At 39.3% G+C, this 16,986-nt stretch overlaps 1 protein-coding gene across 1 annotated transcript in view; it reads right to left on the minus strand.

Annotated features, from left to right (window-relative positions):
• DNAH1 (dynein axonemal heavy chain 1) overlaps positions 1-16,986 on the minus strand; it is a 5,225,710-nt gene that overhangs the window by 800,071 nt on the left and 4,408,653 nt on the right. Inside the window, exon 66 of the mRNA XM_044076389.1 lies at positions 748-899. Coding sequence (XP_043932324.1) covers positions 748-899 — 152 coding nt within the window. The remainder of the gene's footprint in view (positions 1-747; positions 900-16,986) is intronic.

A 16,986-nucleotide genomic window follows, 5' to 3' on the forward strand; every position in this document is an offset into this window, starting at 1 on the left:
ACTCCCAGTTCATGTATAGCAGAGCTCCTCACTAACCATATCCAAGCGTAGCCTGGTTGATTGGATGGGAGACTGCATATTCATCCCTGAAGTGGCACCCATGGCCCTCATGGACAGAGGCAGTTGATGCTGACCTTAGACTCACTCTGCTAATAACGCCCATTTAACCAAGGTCATTTAGGGTAACTCAGATATAACAGAGGTTTCTCACAAGGAAAATTCAGAACCTCCAAACCATGTCTTACATGGATAGACTGATTTATTCAGTGCTTACCTTAGACTTCCTCTGCTAATAATGCCCATCTAACCAAGGTCATTTAGGGTAAATCGGGTATAACATGGCTAAGACTGTAAGGGTAACTTGGGTATAACATGGTTAGGCTTGTAAAGGCTCTAGGGCTGTTAGCCTATTAACCTCCTATGAACCTATGACTGAGGTGACCTGTCTAACTGTGTTGCTCTTCCTTGATGATGTATGTATCTATATAATAATCAAAGATCGGTATAAACCAAGTAAGTGCATACTGCTAATTTGAGCCGTATTTTGCTACCCAGTCTGCATTCAGAAAGATATTAACTTCATTTGCTGGAGATAAGGTTGGATCCGCCTAGAAAGACTAGAAGTGAAAGAAGAATGACCACGAAATGACAATTAAAACATTTATGGAAAAGATAACATTATGTTCTATTAAAACAGACTTTGCAAGCTACATCATTCCATAATAGTATTTTTTCATGTATACTCACCATATTAATTTTACCCTCATTCATCATTATCCTGACACAGAGAAGGAAAGCAAACATGAGTTTGTGTTTTTCAAAAAGACTCCGACACACATTACTGTACAGACTGAAAGTGAAGTATGTGTTGATGTTTGTAATCCGTTTCCCCAAAGTTTCTGTTAAAAGGAAAATAAATCAGATAGTTAGAAAAAATGACATAACTATCAAACCAATGATAAAAAATAAACTTGGGCAGAAAACAGCAAAACAACAACAATCGAGGATGCATGCAGACAACACTAAATTAAAACATGTTTAGAAGATTAAATGATTTGTCTTCTTGCAAATCAGTAATCTGGATAGTTGGACTATATCAACAAACTGGCCTATCATTTGAAATCAGTATGGCATACTTTACTTACTATTACACGCACTACGGTAATGCTTGCTTGGTAGTGCTACAAGCCATCTCAATAGGCTAACAGTCAAAGAAAAGAGAGAGTTGATACAAACAAGTATATCTCAATTATAATAATTGACAAAGTGGAAGGATACATGAAAATCTATTCAGCAATTATGGCTTGAATTACAACAGACACTGTAATTCATATCTCAGTTTGCATATTACTAAACAGTTTCAATGAAAACTGTTTAGTAGCATACACTTTTTATTAAAACTGTAATGTACAGTTTTAATGAAAATTTGATTATCTACTTAATTTGTTTTTACTGCTTCAGTCTGTGTGCCACCTAAGATCTGTTTATGATAATCCACTGTGCTGCTGTGGTAATAACTATAGTGTAAAATTCATTATAATGTCATGCGTAGACAGGTAGTGCTAATGACAAGTGTAAAATAATAATCCATAATTTCTCAATTTCTCTTATAATGGAAATAAACTAAACAAGCTGTGGCTGAATGGTTGTGAGAGTTCAGCACAAAACTGTAAAACAGGAATGTACACTGCAAACTTACAGTAATGTTTCATTATTATAGAACTTGGGTCATGCTGAACCTTTATAATTTGAGGGTAACTAATTGCTGAACATTCAGAAGAAGTAAACTCTCTTTAGGCTTAGAAACAATTAGCTTTTACCTGAATCTAGTGTTATTAAGCACACATCATATTGCATCTCAAGACCCTGTTTTGAAAACATGGTGCAAACTAGTGACTTTGAGTGGCATTGTCTAGCAGCTCATATTTGGCTAATTTGCATGAAATGGAAGTTATGTACTTATCATAACGATAGATTTGTATTGTCTGCTTCTGTCTTTCCTGAGCAGATGGGTCTTCAGATCCAAATCGGATCTGATTTTGGCTACTCTCAAGCTTCAGATCCAGTGCTCAGGCTCCTCCCCATACCCAAAATTCCCCCTGTGAGAAGCAAGTTACCTCAAATTAAGTTTGCTCACAATACTAGAAAATTGGAGACATTCCCATGTGTAACCATAAGAAAAAAGTGAGGGAAAATGAAACCAGCTGAAATACATAAGCTTGAAAATTACATGTGGAAATGCAAGATAGCTCAGTATAGACACTCAAGGAAACAGTGAATGGGTTAACAATGGGAGGGGGAAAGAGAAAAGGAAGCTGAGGAAAGACAGAAGCAGACAACACAAATCTATCATTATGGTAAGTACATAACTTTCATATCTGATGTTGTCTCTTCCGTCTGTTCTTCAAAGGATGGGACAGAGACCCCAGCTACTAGAACATTTGGGAGGTCCCATGGAAAGATATTTTGGAGCACAGGAGAACCAAAGGAGGCTCCTGACCTTGACTGCATATCTAATTTATAGTGTAAGATGAAGGTATGGACCTTGAACCAAGTAGAGATAGCATATATGTCATCAAGCGGTACCCAGGAGAAGAAGGCTATAACGGCTCTAATTTGAGTGAGCCTTTCGAGATTTGGATAATGACATTCTCTTTTCTTTGTAGACAAGGGAGATACAGTCCAAAAGCCAATGGAAGAGAATTATTTTGGACATTCTCTTACCTATCTTAGCAGGAGAAAAACAGACAAATGACTGATCAGTCTTTCTAATTGTCTTAGTTTGATATAAGTAAAAACTTCCGGCAAGTGTAGCATGTATTCACCCTTAATGGAGAAGTTTGGAAAGAATATTGGAAGGTTGATTGATTAATTGATTGACAGATGATTCAGAACCTACCTTAGGAAGAAGGGAAGGGTTAGTTTTTAAAGATACCCTACCTTTGTGGAAGATCAGATAGGGGGTTGAGGATAATGAGTGGAGCTCTGAAATTCTCCTGGTAGAGGTGATGGCCACTAAAAATAGGGTTTTCCAGGACAAGAACTTCAATTCATCTTTAGCCACAGGTCCAAAGGCAGAGCCAGTCAAGACCTGCAACACAACAGTAATGTCCCAAGGAGGTACCAGATACCTGACTAAGGGAGGTAAAGAAGAGAGGTACCCCCATGAAAATCTTTAGATAGTCTAAGGGAAGCAATGGGGATATGATCTCCCCAAATATGAAAAGAAGATATAGCTGCAAGCTGCATCTTAATAGTGGAGTAACTAGCTCCGTCATGAAAGAAATATGCTAGAAAATCCAGAATGGTCAGAAAAAAAGCCGATAAAGGGTTTAAGTTTTTATTTGAAGCCCAGATAGGGAATATTTTCCACTTACCTTTATAAATATTTTGGTAGTGGGTCTCTAAGAAGAAGTCAAAATGTGAATGACTCGGGTAGAAAGCCAGGACTGCCTGGCCATCACTGGAATCGGAGAGACCGTAGGGTTTGACTGAAGGATTGAATAAACAGGTGAGATGATACCAATAGGTGACACAGAAGGCCAGGAGCTGAGCCCAGCACCCAGGGAAGGTGCACTAGATGAGTCCAAAGACAAGGAAACAACACCCATTGAGGCCAATATGGGACTAGGAGGATCACTGTGGCCTTTCACACCAATGTTTTCTGGAGATATTCGAGAATCTGAGGGGGTGGGGGAAAGGCATAAAGAGGTCCAGAGAGCCAACTGTGGATCACTTGGTGACTCACCTCCTGAGGGATCAGAGTAAAGTACCTGCTGCATTTGGCATTGTAGCAGGAAGAAAAAAAAATGCAGCACAGTCAACACTGTCAGTTAGAAATCTGATCTGCTACTTCTAGATTGAGGGGCAACTCATGAAGAAGGACAGACTTGCTCAACCTGTCTGGTAGTACACCGGACTTCCCCAGAATGTGCATTGTTATCAGAAATCATTGAGAAGATATTACCCATTGCCACACTTTCATGGCCTCTTGACATATAAGAATGTGTTCCATTCTGCTTGCTGATGTACCAAACCACAGATGTGCTGTCTGCCTGGAAGGATATCAAACCAAAGAGGAGACTGCCCTGGAAGGCCTGCAATGCTGGGAGGACTGCTCTCATCTCCAAAATGTTGATGTGAAGACTGGCATCTGTCAGAAAATACATGCTTCGGACTGTCTTTCCCAAGAAATACCCCTTCACCTCAGGTGGGAAGCGCCCAAGATCACAGTGGCCTGACGTGAAGGTAGAACAAATGGGTGTCCCTGAGATACAGCCAGTGAACTCAGCCACTACTGGATGTAAGACCTGCAGATCTATGTGAGCAACACTTGAAATGACATGGGTTGTTCTTTGATAGACCACTGGATTGACAGGGTCTACTGGAGAACTCTTGTGATATCTGGACCAGTGGAATCAAGGTAATTGCTAATGCCATGGAACATAGGAGTAGCAGGATTAGTCTTACCACCAGCCTCTGACATAAGATCACTGCTAAAGGTTGCTTATGAATTGTTGAAATCCTGATTGAAGGAAGCTTGGTAATTTGAGGCTTTGTATCAAAGAAAGCTCCTATACAGTCCACAGTCTGCACGGGTTGAAGCTTGGACTTTGCTATATTTACGGTGAGCCCAGTGCTAAACAAAGTAGGAGGAAAGAGTCTTTAGCCTGAACAAGTAGATCCCTGTAGGGGCCAGCGATGAGCCAGTCGGAGGTTAGTGCAACCATTACCATGCAATTGGTGAACACCCAAGTGGCTGTGGTGAAACCAAAGGGCAGGGCTCTGAATTAAAAATGACTAGCCCCCAGCTGAAAATAAAGAAGCCTCCTGGATCATCTGTCCATCTTTATGGGGTAGAATGCATCCTGGGGTAGATTAAGCACACCCAGTCATCTTTCCTTAGCAGTGAAAGAATAGACTGTACAATGACCATCCAGAATTTCATCTGTTTTACAAACTTGTTTAGACAGCTTAGGTCCAAAATTGGTCTCACGTCCCCATTCTTTTTTAGCATTAAAAAGATCTAAGAATAGATCCTGCATCATCTTTGGTCTGGTGGGACCTCTTGGATGACTTGATTTTTTAGAAGCTTTCCAGATCTTAGAATTTTAGAAGCTTTCTTATTTCTGAAGCAGCTGCTTCCCTTTGCAAGGGTGGAACATCAGGAAATTTCTTTGACGGTAAAGGAAGGGGATTATCCTTTACACCCAGACATCCTGAGTGATGGAAGTCCTGGCCGACAGGTACAGGGACAAGTGATCTCCAACTGTTCAGGAGCACTGGTAGGACCACACAGAAAAGGGACCCCAAAACATTGGGAAGTCTCTCTGAAGGTATAGGAGGGTTAAAGAGGTTGATGAAATGGCCTCTAGTTAATATCCTCTGCACCCAGACATCTTGAGTGATGGATGTCCAGGCCAATGGGTGCAGGGACAAGTGACCCTCAACTGGTTGCAGAGAGCAGCAGTTGGACAAATATTCAGGAGCACTGGTAAGGCTTCTCAGAAAAGGGACTACAAAAGTTCTGGTTTTGTGGACTACCTCTATGCTGAGAGCAGCATACTCCATTAGAGTTCCCCCTCCACCACTGGGGAGTCCCTCTTCAGAAGTGTTGGGAACACACCTCTGTGACTTATTGAACCAAAGTTTCTTCCTGCCCTTCTGGTCTCTTGAGAAGATCCTCGGGGGGGGGGGGGAGAAATCTTGATTCCTATGGCAGACAACTTGCTCACTGTTAAAAAGCATTTCCTTCACTTTCATACTGAAGAGTGTCAATCCATCACAGAGGGCACTGATACAGGATGTCTCAAAAATGTTTCACAAAATTGCAAAGTTGCATCCAAGCATGTCGCCTAATGGTTATGCCTATGCCTGCTGCTCTAGAAGCTCCATCCATGGCACTGGAAAAATTATATATCAAGACATTAGATAAGGATTGTAGGGTAGCCAACTCTGAATGAATGGATTTCCTCTGCTCAGCAGACAGGAACCCTGAATGAGTTTGGAAAGCTCTTTGGTCAAATCTCTCTGAAAACACATGACATGTGCCAGGTAATTTGATGCCCTGATAGCAAAGGTTGTTGAAGTGTATATTCACTTCCCAAATCTGTTCAATGCACAAGACTCCCTGTTTGGTGGGTGGATAGTAGAACTCTCCTCTGACAGTTTAATCTTGGTAGCCACTGCCACCACCATCAAAATCAGAGCCAGAACCTGGCCACAGAGAGAACTGTCTTTTGGTGACACTAGAAATGTCTTAGGCTTGTGGAGAATTGGCGTGGCTACATTCAGTCCTTCCATGTCTGCTTTGAGATTAGGTTCACCATCTTATCCATGGAAAGGACCACCCAAAAAGTAAATGGGCCAGCTCCAAAAGCCTCAAAGAATACAGATTGCTCTTGGGAAAGAGCTTCAGGGGACCCCTCCCTTTTATGTGTGAGTAGTTCTAAAATCTCTCAGAATGGGACATCTTCAGGAGGGGATTTGGGGACCCTTCCTCTTCATTAAAGTCAGTATCTTCAGTGGCTGAGTGATTCCTGTGGGAAATAAATGTGCCTCCTTTTACACTTGTGCTACCGATGCACTTCCCCAGGGGAATGTTCTGGATAGGACTCAGAAGCCAGTGGGGGATTCATCAACCAGAATGGGTTCAAATATTTTGGAGGCTGGCTGGCCAATGGGAAAAGATTAGCAAGCTCATGACCCAGGGAACTCATGCAGTGGAGGAATAGATTTGAGCTCAAAGGGATGTCTGTTCTCTGATGCAAGAGAGCACTCTTTTGAAAGCCTCAAAGACCAAGCCTGAGATGGAACCAGGGACACTTACAGAAGGAGCCAAGACTCCTAAGGAAGACTGGTCTCAGTGAACCTTTCAACTTGGCTTTAAAGCTGACACTGGAGCTGAACTGTCTAATTCCAAATCCCCAAGTGTGAGGAATGGCTCTGAAGGTCTTGGAACAGAATCAACTCCCAGTACTAGATGCTGACAACTCAGCCCCGAGATTTGGTAGGATCTGAAATGTTTGGCGCTGACCAGATCAAAGATACCACTGGAGTTAAAAATCATGCCCAAGACAGAACTTGGATCTGACTGCCCTGATTCAATAGGGCAGATTGGGGAAGGAGCAATAACCTGCTGAGGAAAAGTGGTCAGTCCTTCAGTCCCGGCAAGGGCCAGAGCCAGGAGGTCCACAAGGATCTGGGTCCTGAGAAATTTTCTTATCGCCTTATCCACATCAACCTCAAAAAGACTCCTGGAGGACCTAAATGAGCAGAGAGAGGATGCAGTGGAGAAAGGCTTAGAGACATCATGAAAGGATCTCTCCTGAAGAATGGAGGAATCTCAATCTAGGAGATATTGGCCCAGGAGTAAAAGAAGACTCTAGTAGAGGTGGGATACTGGATCTGATAAAGATCGGTTTCAAATGATGACAGAATCAGAAGAGTTCGACATCTCGGGAGCCAAAGCCGATGAAGGGGAACAACAATCCAGAGACTTTTTTTTTTATGCTTTAGATTTTTATATATATATATATATATATATATATATATCCACTATATACCTTATTTTTATATGTGTGTGTGAGTATATATATATATATATATATATATATATATATATATATATATATATATATATGTAATTACCCGTCATATGATCGAATTTCTCTAAACTCGAAATTCATAAACTCGAAACCAGAATCTCAAATTTAGAGAAACTCGAACATATGAAAGGGACAAAATTCACCACCCTGCACCCCCATGTGGGGGGGCTGTGCCCCCCACACCCCCCATTTAAATATACCTACTCCGAGATCGTACTATAGTGATGGAAAGGGAAATCTCCCATTCCGCGCTATAGGCGTAGGTGCAAAACGGAGGATTTTCCATTCCTCCGCTATAGTATGGCCACGGAACATTCACATTTAAACTGCTAGGGTACAGGGGGACCTGGCCCCCTGCAATAAGGTAAGTTAACTCTTTATTTTTTTAAACCTAAGGCTCCCATTCACAATTTCAAGTGAATGGAAGTTCGAAATTCTGGTCTCGAGATTATGAATTTCGAGCTTCCATCCATTCGATCTTATGAAGGGGAACCATATCTATAAGATTCCGTTCACAGAGAAAAAAGCAAATAAACCCCATCTCACTCTGACATGTCTGAGCACCAAGGACCACATCTGTAGCAATTTGGTGACAAACAAGATTGGGGGTAATTTATTCTTTACTAGGGGATTATGCATATGGGAAGGAGCCTGAGTACTAGATTCAAAGCTTGAGAGTGGCTGAAGTCAGATCTGGTTTGGATCCGAAGACCCAACAGTTGAGGAATGAACAGAAAAGACGACATCAGATCTTATTGTTAATGTAAGTTAGATCATTTGAGTCGTCAGTGAAGTGTGACTTCAGGTAAATGTGCTTACATAAATAGGCTGCTATAAAATGAAGAAAATGAATTTTCATCTCATGGAAAACATGCTGACCTATACAAAAGTAAAAGAATGGGCACCCCTTCCTGCCAGCAACTCTCTCTTCACTTCCATACACAGTAACAAGAAAATGAAGTGTCTTTTGTCAAATCTGGCACTGGTCTCAGTAAAGAATAATGTTTCTCAAAAACATGCACTATGATCATAATAGGGAATCAATGCTACATAGAATCCTTATCCAACAGAAATAACTATGGGCGCACATTTGCACATCTGGCCTAATTTCCAGGCCTCTTTGGATGTCTCCCTGGCATGGCTGAGCATCTTGATTTCACAGGACATTGATTTGATGTATGGATGAAAAGAGAAGCAGCCCATGCCATCATTATTTTTTTTTTCTTGTAGATGAGATCAGTTGTAAGTCTATCTATCCACCATACTGACAGACTTCCAAAGAACAACAAAGTACCCAGTTTAAAATTACTTTTTTTTTTTTTTTTTACTTCCCAGTTGCAATTTTATTGTTTGGGAATTTGCACAGAGTGGTATACAGAAAAATTAAAAATTTAAAGAAATGCCATGTTTGTCCACTAGCAGAAAACACAAAGACAACGTAACACATAAATGATGTAATACCTTTTATTGGACAAACATAACTTTGGCAATTACTTGAGATTTCAAGCTGGCATGAGCCCTTCATCAGGAGTTATTAAGTTACTGATGTTAACTACAGTGTTTTAATATCCAGTTATGCCTAGAAACGGAAGTACATCATTTATTTTTAATTGGCTAAAGAAAGAGATCTCGGAGACAGACAGTATTATGTGACATGTGTAGTGACAGGTTTAGGTAATGGCAGGTTGTGTAATGACATGTTTAGCAGAATTTTTAAAATCTACCAGCTCATTAATGCTCCCAAAATATATGTTACTTCATTCCTTCCCAATACACCTCCTACATTTGCATCTATCTGAGGAAAAATTCTTCAAAGTCTGCTCGGAATATAAAACACTTATACAAACACTTCTAAACAAAAATCTTAAACCTTCTATACTCTGTTGAATACTTGGGAGACATACATATGTCCTCCTATAATTCCTTGTAAATTGCATATAAATTCTACAAGAGCAGGTCTTTCACTTAGGATTCCCTTATCCCTTTCTCTTTGCCTATTTTCTGATATCAATTCCTGGTAGGGAAGGTGCGCCCTAACCTGCAGTCCAAATGTTTTCTTGGCCTCATCTTATTCTATTACATTTCCCTCTCTAGTTATTTGCTCCCAGTACCTTGGTTCCTTTGTCAGTTTTCTCCCTTAAATTTCAGCCTACTTCTTCCCTATTCTTAGTACCCCTACTTCAGGGGCGGCCTGTGCAATTGGACTGCTGGACTGCAGCCCCCCAGCTGTAAAACATAAAGAAATTAAAAGAAAATTAAAGAAAATAAAATAAAATAAAAAAAAATTCAAAATTTGCGGACTTTCGCGCATGCGCACTAGTCCAGACTGCTGCTGAGACAGTCTGGAGCATGCGCAGACTGTTTCAGCAGCAGTCCGGACTGGGAAACATGTCAGAGCAAGATCCCAGAAGTCTATGCAGTACAACTGCAATAGACTGTCTGGAAAACTCGCTGGGAAACCTAATCGGAGTTGGACTGCAAGGTCAGCAGTCTGGAGTTTGCTGCAGTCTCATCGGGAAGATCTCACGATTTGGAGCTGTACGGGCAGGGTCTCATGTGGAAACATGGATGGATTTATGTGTTTTGCAGCTACAGATGGATTTATGTGAACAGGCTGGTACAAAGGGAGTTTTGCAGCTACGGATTTGTGTGGACAGACGAGGAGTTTACAGGTGTGTGTGTGTGTGTGTGTGTGTGTGTGTGTGTGTGTGTGTGTGTGTGTGTGTGTGTGTGTGTGTGCCCCAGGTGCTATATACTGGTGGCTAGACTCTTGGTGGTGCTGTAGGGAATACCTCAGGCTTGAACCCTGTACCTTGTATGCAGGTGTTAAAGACCTGAATTCCCTACCCACCACCATTTGTAAAACAATTGCAGATTTTTGCCTCATATTTGATCTGATCTGTTCCTCATAATATCTGTGGTTTCTAAATGCTGCAATGCTTGATATTTTATGGTGCAGTGGTAGCATTGTTGCCTCACAGCTGTAGGTTCTCAGGTTTGATACTTGACTGGGGTGCCTTCTTTGTGGGGTCTGCATCTTCTCCCTGTGTTTGTGTGGGTTTACTTTTGTGTCCTCCCATGTTACAAAGACATGTTTGCATTATTTCTTCCTGGGCCTCTGCTGAAAATTGTTTTTTTGTTGTTAAATAAAATTGACAGGCATTTGAATTTCAGACTTCAGATTTCTGGATGTGTAATTCCTTACATATTTGATGGTGCAGTGGTAGCATTGTTGCCTCACAGCTATAGGTTTTCTGGTTTGATTCTTGGCTGGGGTGCTTCTGTGTGGAGTCTGCATCTTATCCCTGTTGTTTGTGTGGATTTGCTCTGGTGTCCTGCCATTTTACAAAGACATGTGTCTACAGTATTTCTCCCTGGGCCTCTGCTGAAAATTGTTTTTGTTCCATCAGAAGTAAAATTGACAGGCATTTGAATTTCAGACTTCATATTATTCAGAAAATACATAGTAACACAACCTAAGTTTATAAGATGAATATTTGAAATTTGTCCTTATTTTTGGGACTGTGTTACCCCATTATTGGCTTTGTCCAGGTTTTTTGTGCTAAGGTTGACAGCTATGGCAAGAACTGAATTCACTGAATATGTTTGAGGGCTGTATTCCCTCATTACTGGGTTTGTCCAGGTGTTTTGTGCTAAGAGGTTGACAGCTATGGTGAGAACTGAATTCATACAATGATAGCCATTTAAGTTTCAGACTTCCGCTCTTTCACAAAGCAGCTGATTTGGCGTAGTGGTATGTTGCTCTGACTGGTTTGCACAGGGACCTTGACAGTAAAATGTATGGTGGTAACACAGCATTTTTCTTTCACAAAGCAGGTGATTTGGCATAGTGGTATGTTGCTCTGACTGTTTTGCACAGGGACCTTGGCAGTAAAATGTATGGTGGTAACACAGCATTTTATGCTAGCAACTTTCCAAGATTATACAAGCAATGTTTAATGTGTCCCTGGTTTTTGGGCTTTTGACCACGCCCCACAATAAATTTGGCTTTTTCCAGATTTCTTGTGCTGAGTTGAGATGCAGTTGAGTAGTGAGTAGATTTTACAAGGAGCTGAGAGCTGCAGGGGAAGAGAAGTTTAGTGCTGCTTATGCTAAGTCAGCTTGCATTGTTAATAGCACAACAGGTTGTATACTTGCTTTTGATGCAGAAGGTTGTTGGTTCTACTCCCACAACGGGTGAATGCTGCCGTACTGAAAAAGTTAAGATACTAACTATGAGCCTGTTATCAGTTTGCCATCCATTTCCTATTGCAATATTACTAGCTTATCATTTTTAATGTAATATAGGCAATTTATTCCTCAGGGGCATCAGACACTTTATTTTTCGATGAAACCATGAAATATAAAGGTGTTTGCTAGCAGCAACCTCTTCATTAGTTACAGATTTATTTAATGTGGAATTATTTAGATGACCTTTTTACTTCTTTAGAGATTGTGCATATTTACTGATAATGGTGGACTGTAGAATTGTGTATATTTACTGATAATGGTGGACTGTAGAATTGTGCATATTTACTGATAATGGTGGACTGTAGAATTGTGCATATTTACTGATAATGGTGGACTGTAGAATTGTGCATATTTACTGATAATGGTGGACTGTAGAAGTTTGAGTAGACTTTTATGATGGAAATGTTCTGAACTGGGCAGTTTTGTCATTATTGGTGTATGCGTTTTGTTTCATAGTTTACTGGAAAAATGTTCAAAACAATAGGAAGGTGTATCAAAGAGCACATGTATGTTTCATATGCAAGGGGCCTATGATTTGAAAACAGCCCAGAATTAATCTTTATCTGCCACTGGTAAAATGTATTTTCTTTGAATGTGGGTTTCAATGCTGTTTCAATGAATGTGAGTTTCAAGGGCAAAGAAGTTTAATGCTAATTTGTTCAGCAGATGTCTTAGTGTTTGTGCTGTAAAATGCAAAATAAAACTTTCAAATTAAGTCCAAATCATCATAGAAGTAAATCGGTATGCACATTAGTGTTTATGGTAAATGGAGTGAAATAGCCAAGTAATGGATCATTGGAATGGCTGCAGGGGGAGGCTCAATTCGACCATGATTTTGTGAGGGGGAAGGACGGCAAACTTAAAGACAGCCCCAGCTGAACTATACCTCCCATCTGTCCAGATTTTCAAAGAATGAATAGATTTTTGCTTCTTATTTTTGGTTTGTTCCTCATAAAATTTGTGTTTTTCTGGCAAATCATTTAGGAATGAAGTCACTAAATAATGACACACTAGTTTCAGACTTCATAACCTTAAGCTAAAGTAAGACCTGTTGTTCTATCAACTGTCTCAGTTTATGCAAGAGCAATTTTTAGTACTGTTTATGTGTTCCCCCAGTATATTTGGCCTTGTCCAGATTTATTGCATTAACAGGTTGAGAGGTACATGCAAATAAATTGCTTTATAGAATTAGGCATAGCCAAACCTCTCAACTGTCCCTGATTTTGGCTCAAAATGTTGCTCTTCCTCCTAATAATTCCTCCGCAAAATAGCAATTTTGGAAGAAAACATGGAGGGTTTACAATTAAGAAATAACTGTAATAATCAGAGTTATAGATTACTTTTATTTCAGAAATGCATGTAGATTATTTTATTTTGTCAGCTGCTCAAGTTAGCAGTACTAATATTAAAGTGTCCCTTCTTTGACAGGTTCCCAGCTGAATTGTGTGGCTATTTTATATTTTTACATCACATTTTTGGTCCATTTTTCATACAATTGTGTTTTTTTGGCAAATTAGTGACAAATCATTAAAGACTGAAGTTAGAAAATAATGACAGACATTTGAGTTACAGATTTCATACCATTCAGAAAATTAATACTAATGCAAGCCCTATTCTATTATCTTTTTAAGTTTATAAGGGCAATATTTAAAAATTGTCCTCATTTTTGGGCCTTTGTCCCACTTCTTTGTATGGCTTTGTCCAGATTTATTGCTCTGAGGTTGAGAGGTATGACAAATGTGTCAGGGCCATCACAGTCAGCCAGAGACATTTCAAATTGTGACATACTTGTTGCACCCCCCTCCCCCATGTAGTGACTCTGGATGTGTCGAAGCAAGGCAAGGAGTAGTTATGCAGTGTAAATGTGCAGAGTATCCCCCCCCCCCATCCAAGGTAGACACAAGTACTGGAATGGCTTTTCATCTGTCCTTGATTTTTGCAGAATGGTCTGGTTTCTGTCATATTTTTTGTACTGTTGATTTATGCTTATTACTCAAAGTGCCTGTTGCTCTGTGTTTAAGTAGCAATACTTTAATGACCATCAGGTAAGCTTGGCTGAGATCGTAAAATGCAAGTAAGCTTTAATAAGCATACTGTTAAAGAATTGCCAATATTGAAAACCTTTCTGTTGTTGCCATGTAGAGAATACGTAACTAGATAATGTATAAGCTTTGGGTATTGAAATGCATATGACAGTATTTGTAATAAAGGACAGGATTACATTATTTTAAGAAGCTCATTACACTTGGAGACTTCCTGTCATCTCTGCAGGCTTTACCCGTAAACTAAACAGAATGCCAATTGTGTGGTCCATAACCTGTACAGTAATCCTTTTAAGCAATGTATCTTGAGCTTATTTCTTGTTTGCTTTTCATTTTTTACTTTGATCATGTTTTCCCCATGAAACAAGTAGATAGTTGTCAGGCAGCAGGTCTTTTTTTGGATAAGAAACATCAGAGATTTCTACTTTCAGCATGTTACTTGGTACTTTAATAAAGCTGAATACAAATTATAATTAGAACTGCAGTGCAAGAAGTGGTTTGAGTTGAGTGCTGCTTGTTTTTCTTATACTTGATTTTGACTGGCATTCCATTAATGTATTTAAAAAGTAATTTATTTTTTCATGCCTCACAACCTTTTTGTTTCCATCTAGATATTAAGTAAGCTGTCATGCAGCCAATGCATTGAAATATTTTTATTCTTCTACACTTCATTTTGTCTTGATTGGACTCTCATAATGACGGTTTGGCACCCAGGGCAGTGTATTTAGTTAGTTTTTGTGGTTTTGAGCATAGCCCCTCCCCTTTCTAGTTGGCCACACCCCTTCCCATTGACCCCACCCATTCAGCTGTCTCCTGCAGCCCCCCTTTGATTTGAAGTCACCAGCCACCACTGCCCTACTTGCAATCATTCCTATTGACAAAATTTCCTTTCTCCAGTCTCATGTTGGCTTAGTTCTTAGAATACTTTCTGCTACTTTATGAATATAATATTCTGTACAGCTGTTATTATTCACCTTAAAAATTTACATCTAAAATCCCACTCTGCCCTTATTTCTTAAATCTCACCCCCCACGTCAACATCATCCCTCTCCACTTTGAATTATAACCTTCTGCTTGCATTATACATATGGGACTTAATCATGTTGATAAAAAACCTGCCCTGTATATAAAACTAAAGGGACTATAATATTTTCCCTGCTTGTATCTCACTATCCATATCCATAAATAAGAGATGTGTAAATAATTAATAGTTATAGCCTTTGTTTTATCCTCAATAATGGTATATCCCCAAAAGGCTTGAAACTATCTCAAAATGTTCTACAATACTAGGATGTTCTTTTCTGGATTTATCATGCACAAAATAATATCATCTGCAAATAAAGCCAACTTTTCTTGATTGCCATACCAATTATACCCTTGAATTTCTGATTCCATTATTTTCTTTGCCAATGGTTCTAAATACAAAGCAAATAAAAGGGGAAAGAGGACACTCCTGTCTGGTTCCTCTGTTCAGACACAACTTATCAGAGAGGAGCCCTCTCACTTTAATTCTTCCCTCCAATCCTTTGTATATCCTCCTAATTAACCCTACTATGTATTTATTTATTTATCTACAGTTTGTTAACTGTGAACGTCCACTAGGCCATGCAGAGCCCATTTTCTTTGGAGGCCTGGGGAGAAAAGCTCCTCAGTACAAAAATAAAAAATAAGCATATAAAAGTACACATAAAAAGAACAAGTAGAGTACAATTGAAGAAAAATTATGTACATTGGTAGTATGGCACAGTTTAACAAATATTGGGTAACAAAGCTGGAATCCATTCATACAAATACATTTATATACAAAGATAGTAGCATTTTCTAATAGAGATTGGAAATGCACAACTGAGGGTACAATAGAAGCTCAGTGGTATCGTGGAGAGGAATTATAGGTAGACTAGCCAGCAAAGAGACTGTGGGTATCAATGAATGCACATGCTTCCATTGCCCTTCTCATAAAATCCCAGCTTACTCTGCAAATGCAAGACCCGACAACAATAGCAGTATTTCCTTACATTCTGCTTGCCTCTGGATCATCATTGTTCTATTAATATTGTGAAATGTTTGCCTCAGCTCCACAAAATTATACTGATCCATATCTATCAATTTTGGACCTTTACCATTCCTTTAGCTAGTATAGATGTAAACACTGTATAATCACAGCTTAAAAGTGAAGTGGCTCTGTATGAAGATGGGTCTAATGGGTCTTTACCGTCTTTGGGTATTACAGCCACCACAGCTATTTTCCAAGATGTTGGTGCTTCCCCTCCTTGTAAAATGCTATATAACAAAACCTTTCAGATCATTATCTCTTTCTTCCCTCCTAAATTTCAAACTTTCACAAGATTACCATATGTTCCTGGAGACTTTCCTGAAGATTGATTATACATCACTGTTTTTATCTAATCTACTCTTACCTAAATTAACTGTTAAACCTCATTAACTTCTAACCTTGGCATAATTAAGTTTTCCATAAATATTTCCATTTGTGTTCTTTCTTCATTTCCCCATTTCACTGCTTTATACAAACTGTCATAAAATTTCTGAAGTATCTCTAAAACCTCTATAGGCTCTCCTGTTATTTTTCTTATAACAGGCTCCCTATGTCTGGTGACAATCCTTTCCATTTTCTGTTGCCTAAAATGTTAAGTTAAACATTTTTGTGCATTGGAGTTTTTATAAAAAAAGTTGCTTAACAACAATCTTTCTAAAATCATGCATATTATCCAGATACTCCCTTATTGTCTCTTTAGTGGACTACAGTTTTGTATTTTCTTGTTCTATGAAATTTCCCTTATTCTGCAGTACTTTAACCTTTATTAACCGTTCTAAAGGATTTGTATTACTTCTTAACCATATCTCTTGCTTTTTTAATTTCTACCCTACTTTTAAACTCCATTTTCATTTTATCCCCCTCAACACCTATAACTGATGAAAAATGTCTTATCTTCCCTAATAACTCCTGAATAAGTTCCACTACCTATACCCTAAATCCCTCTCCTTTTAACAGGTAGGTGGGAAAATGCTAGTGTCTCATTTTTATTTCACTACCCTGCATTTTTATCTTAGTTTTTATTGGTGCGTGA

Source organism: Protopterus annectens, chromosome 7.part0, assembly GCF_019279795.1.
Source record: "Protopterus annectens isolate FY-2018-M chromosome 7.part0, PAN1.0, whole genome shotgun sequence".
Taxonomy (NCBI): Eukaryota; Metazoa; Chordata; order Ceratodontiformes; family Protopteridae; genus Protopterus; species Protopterus annectens.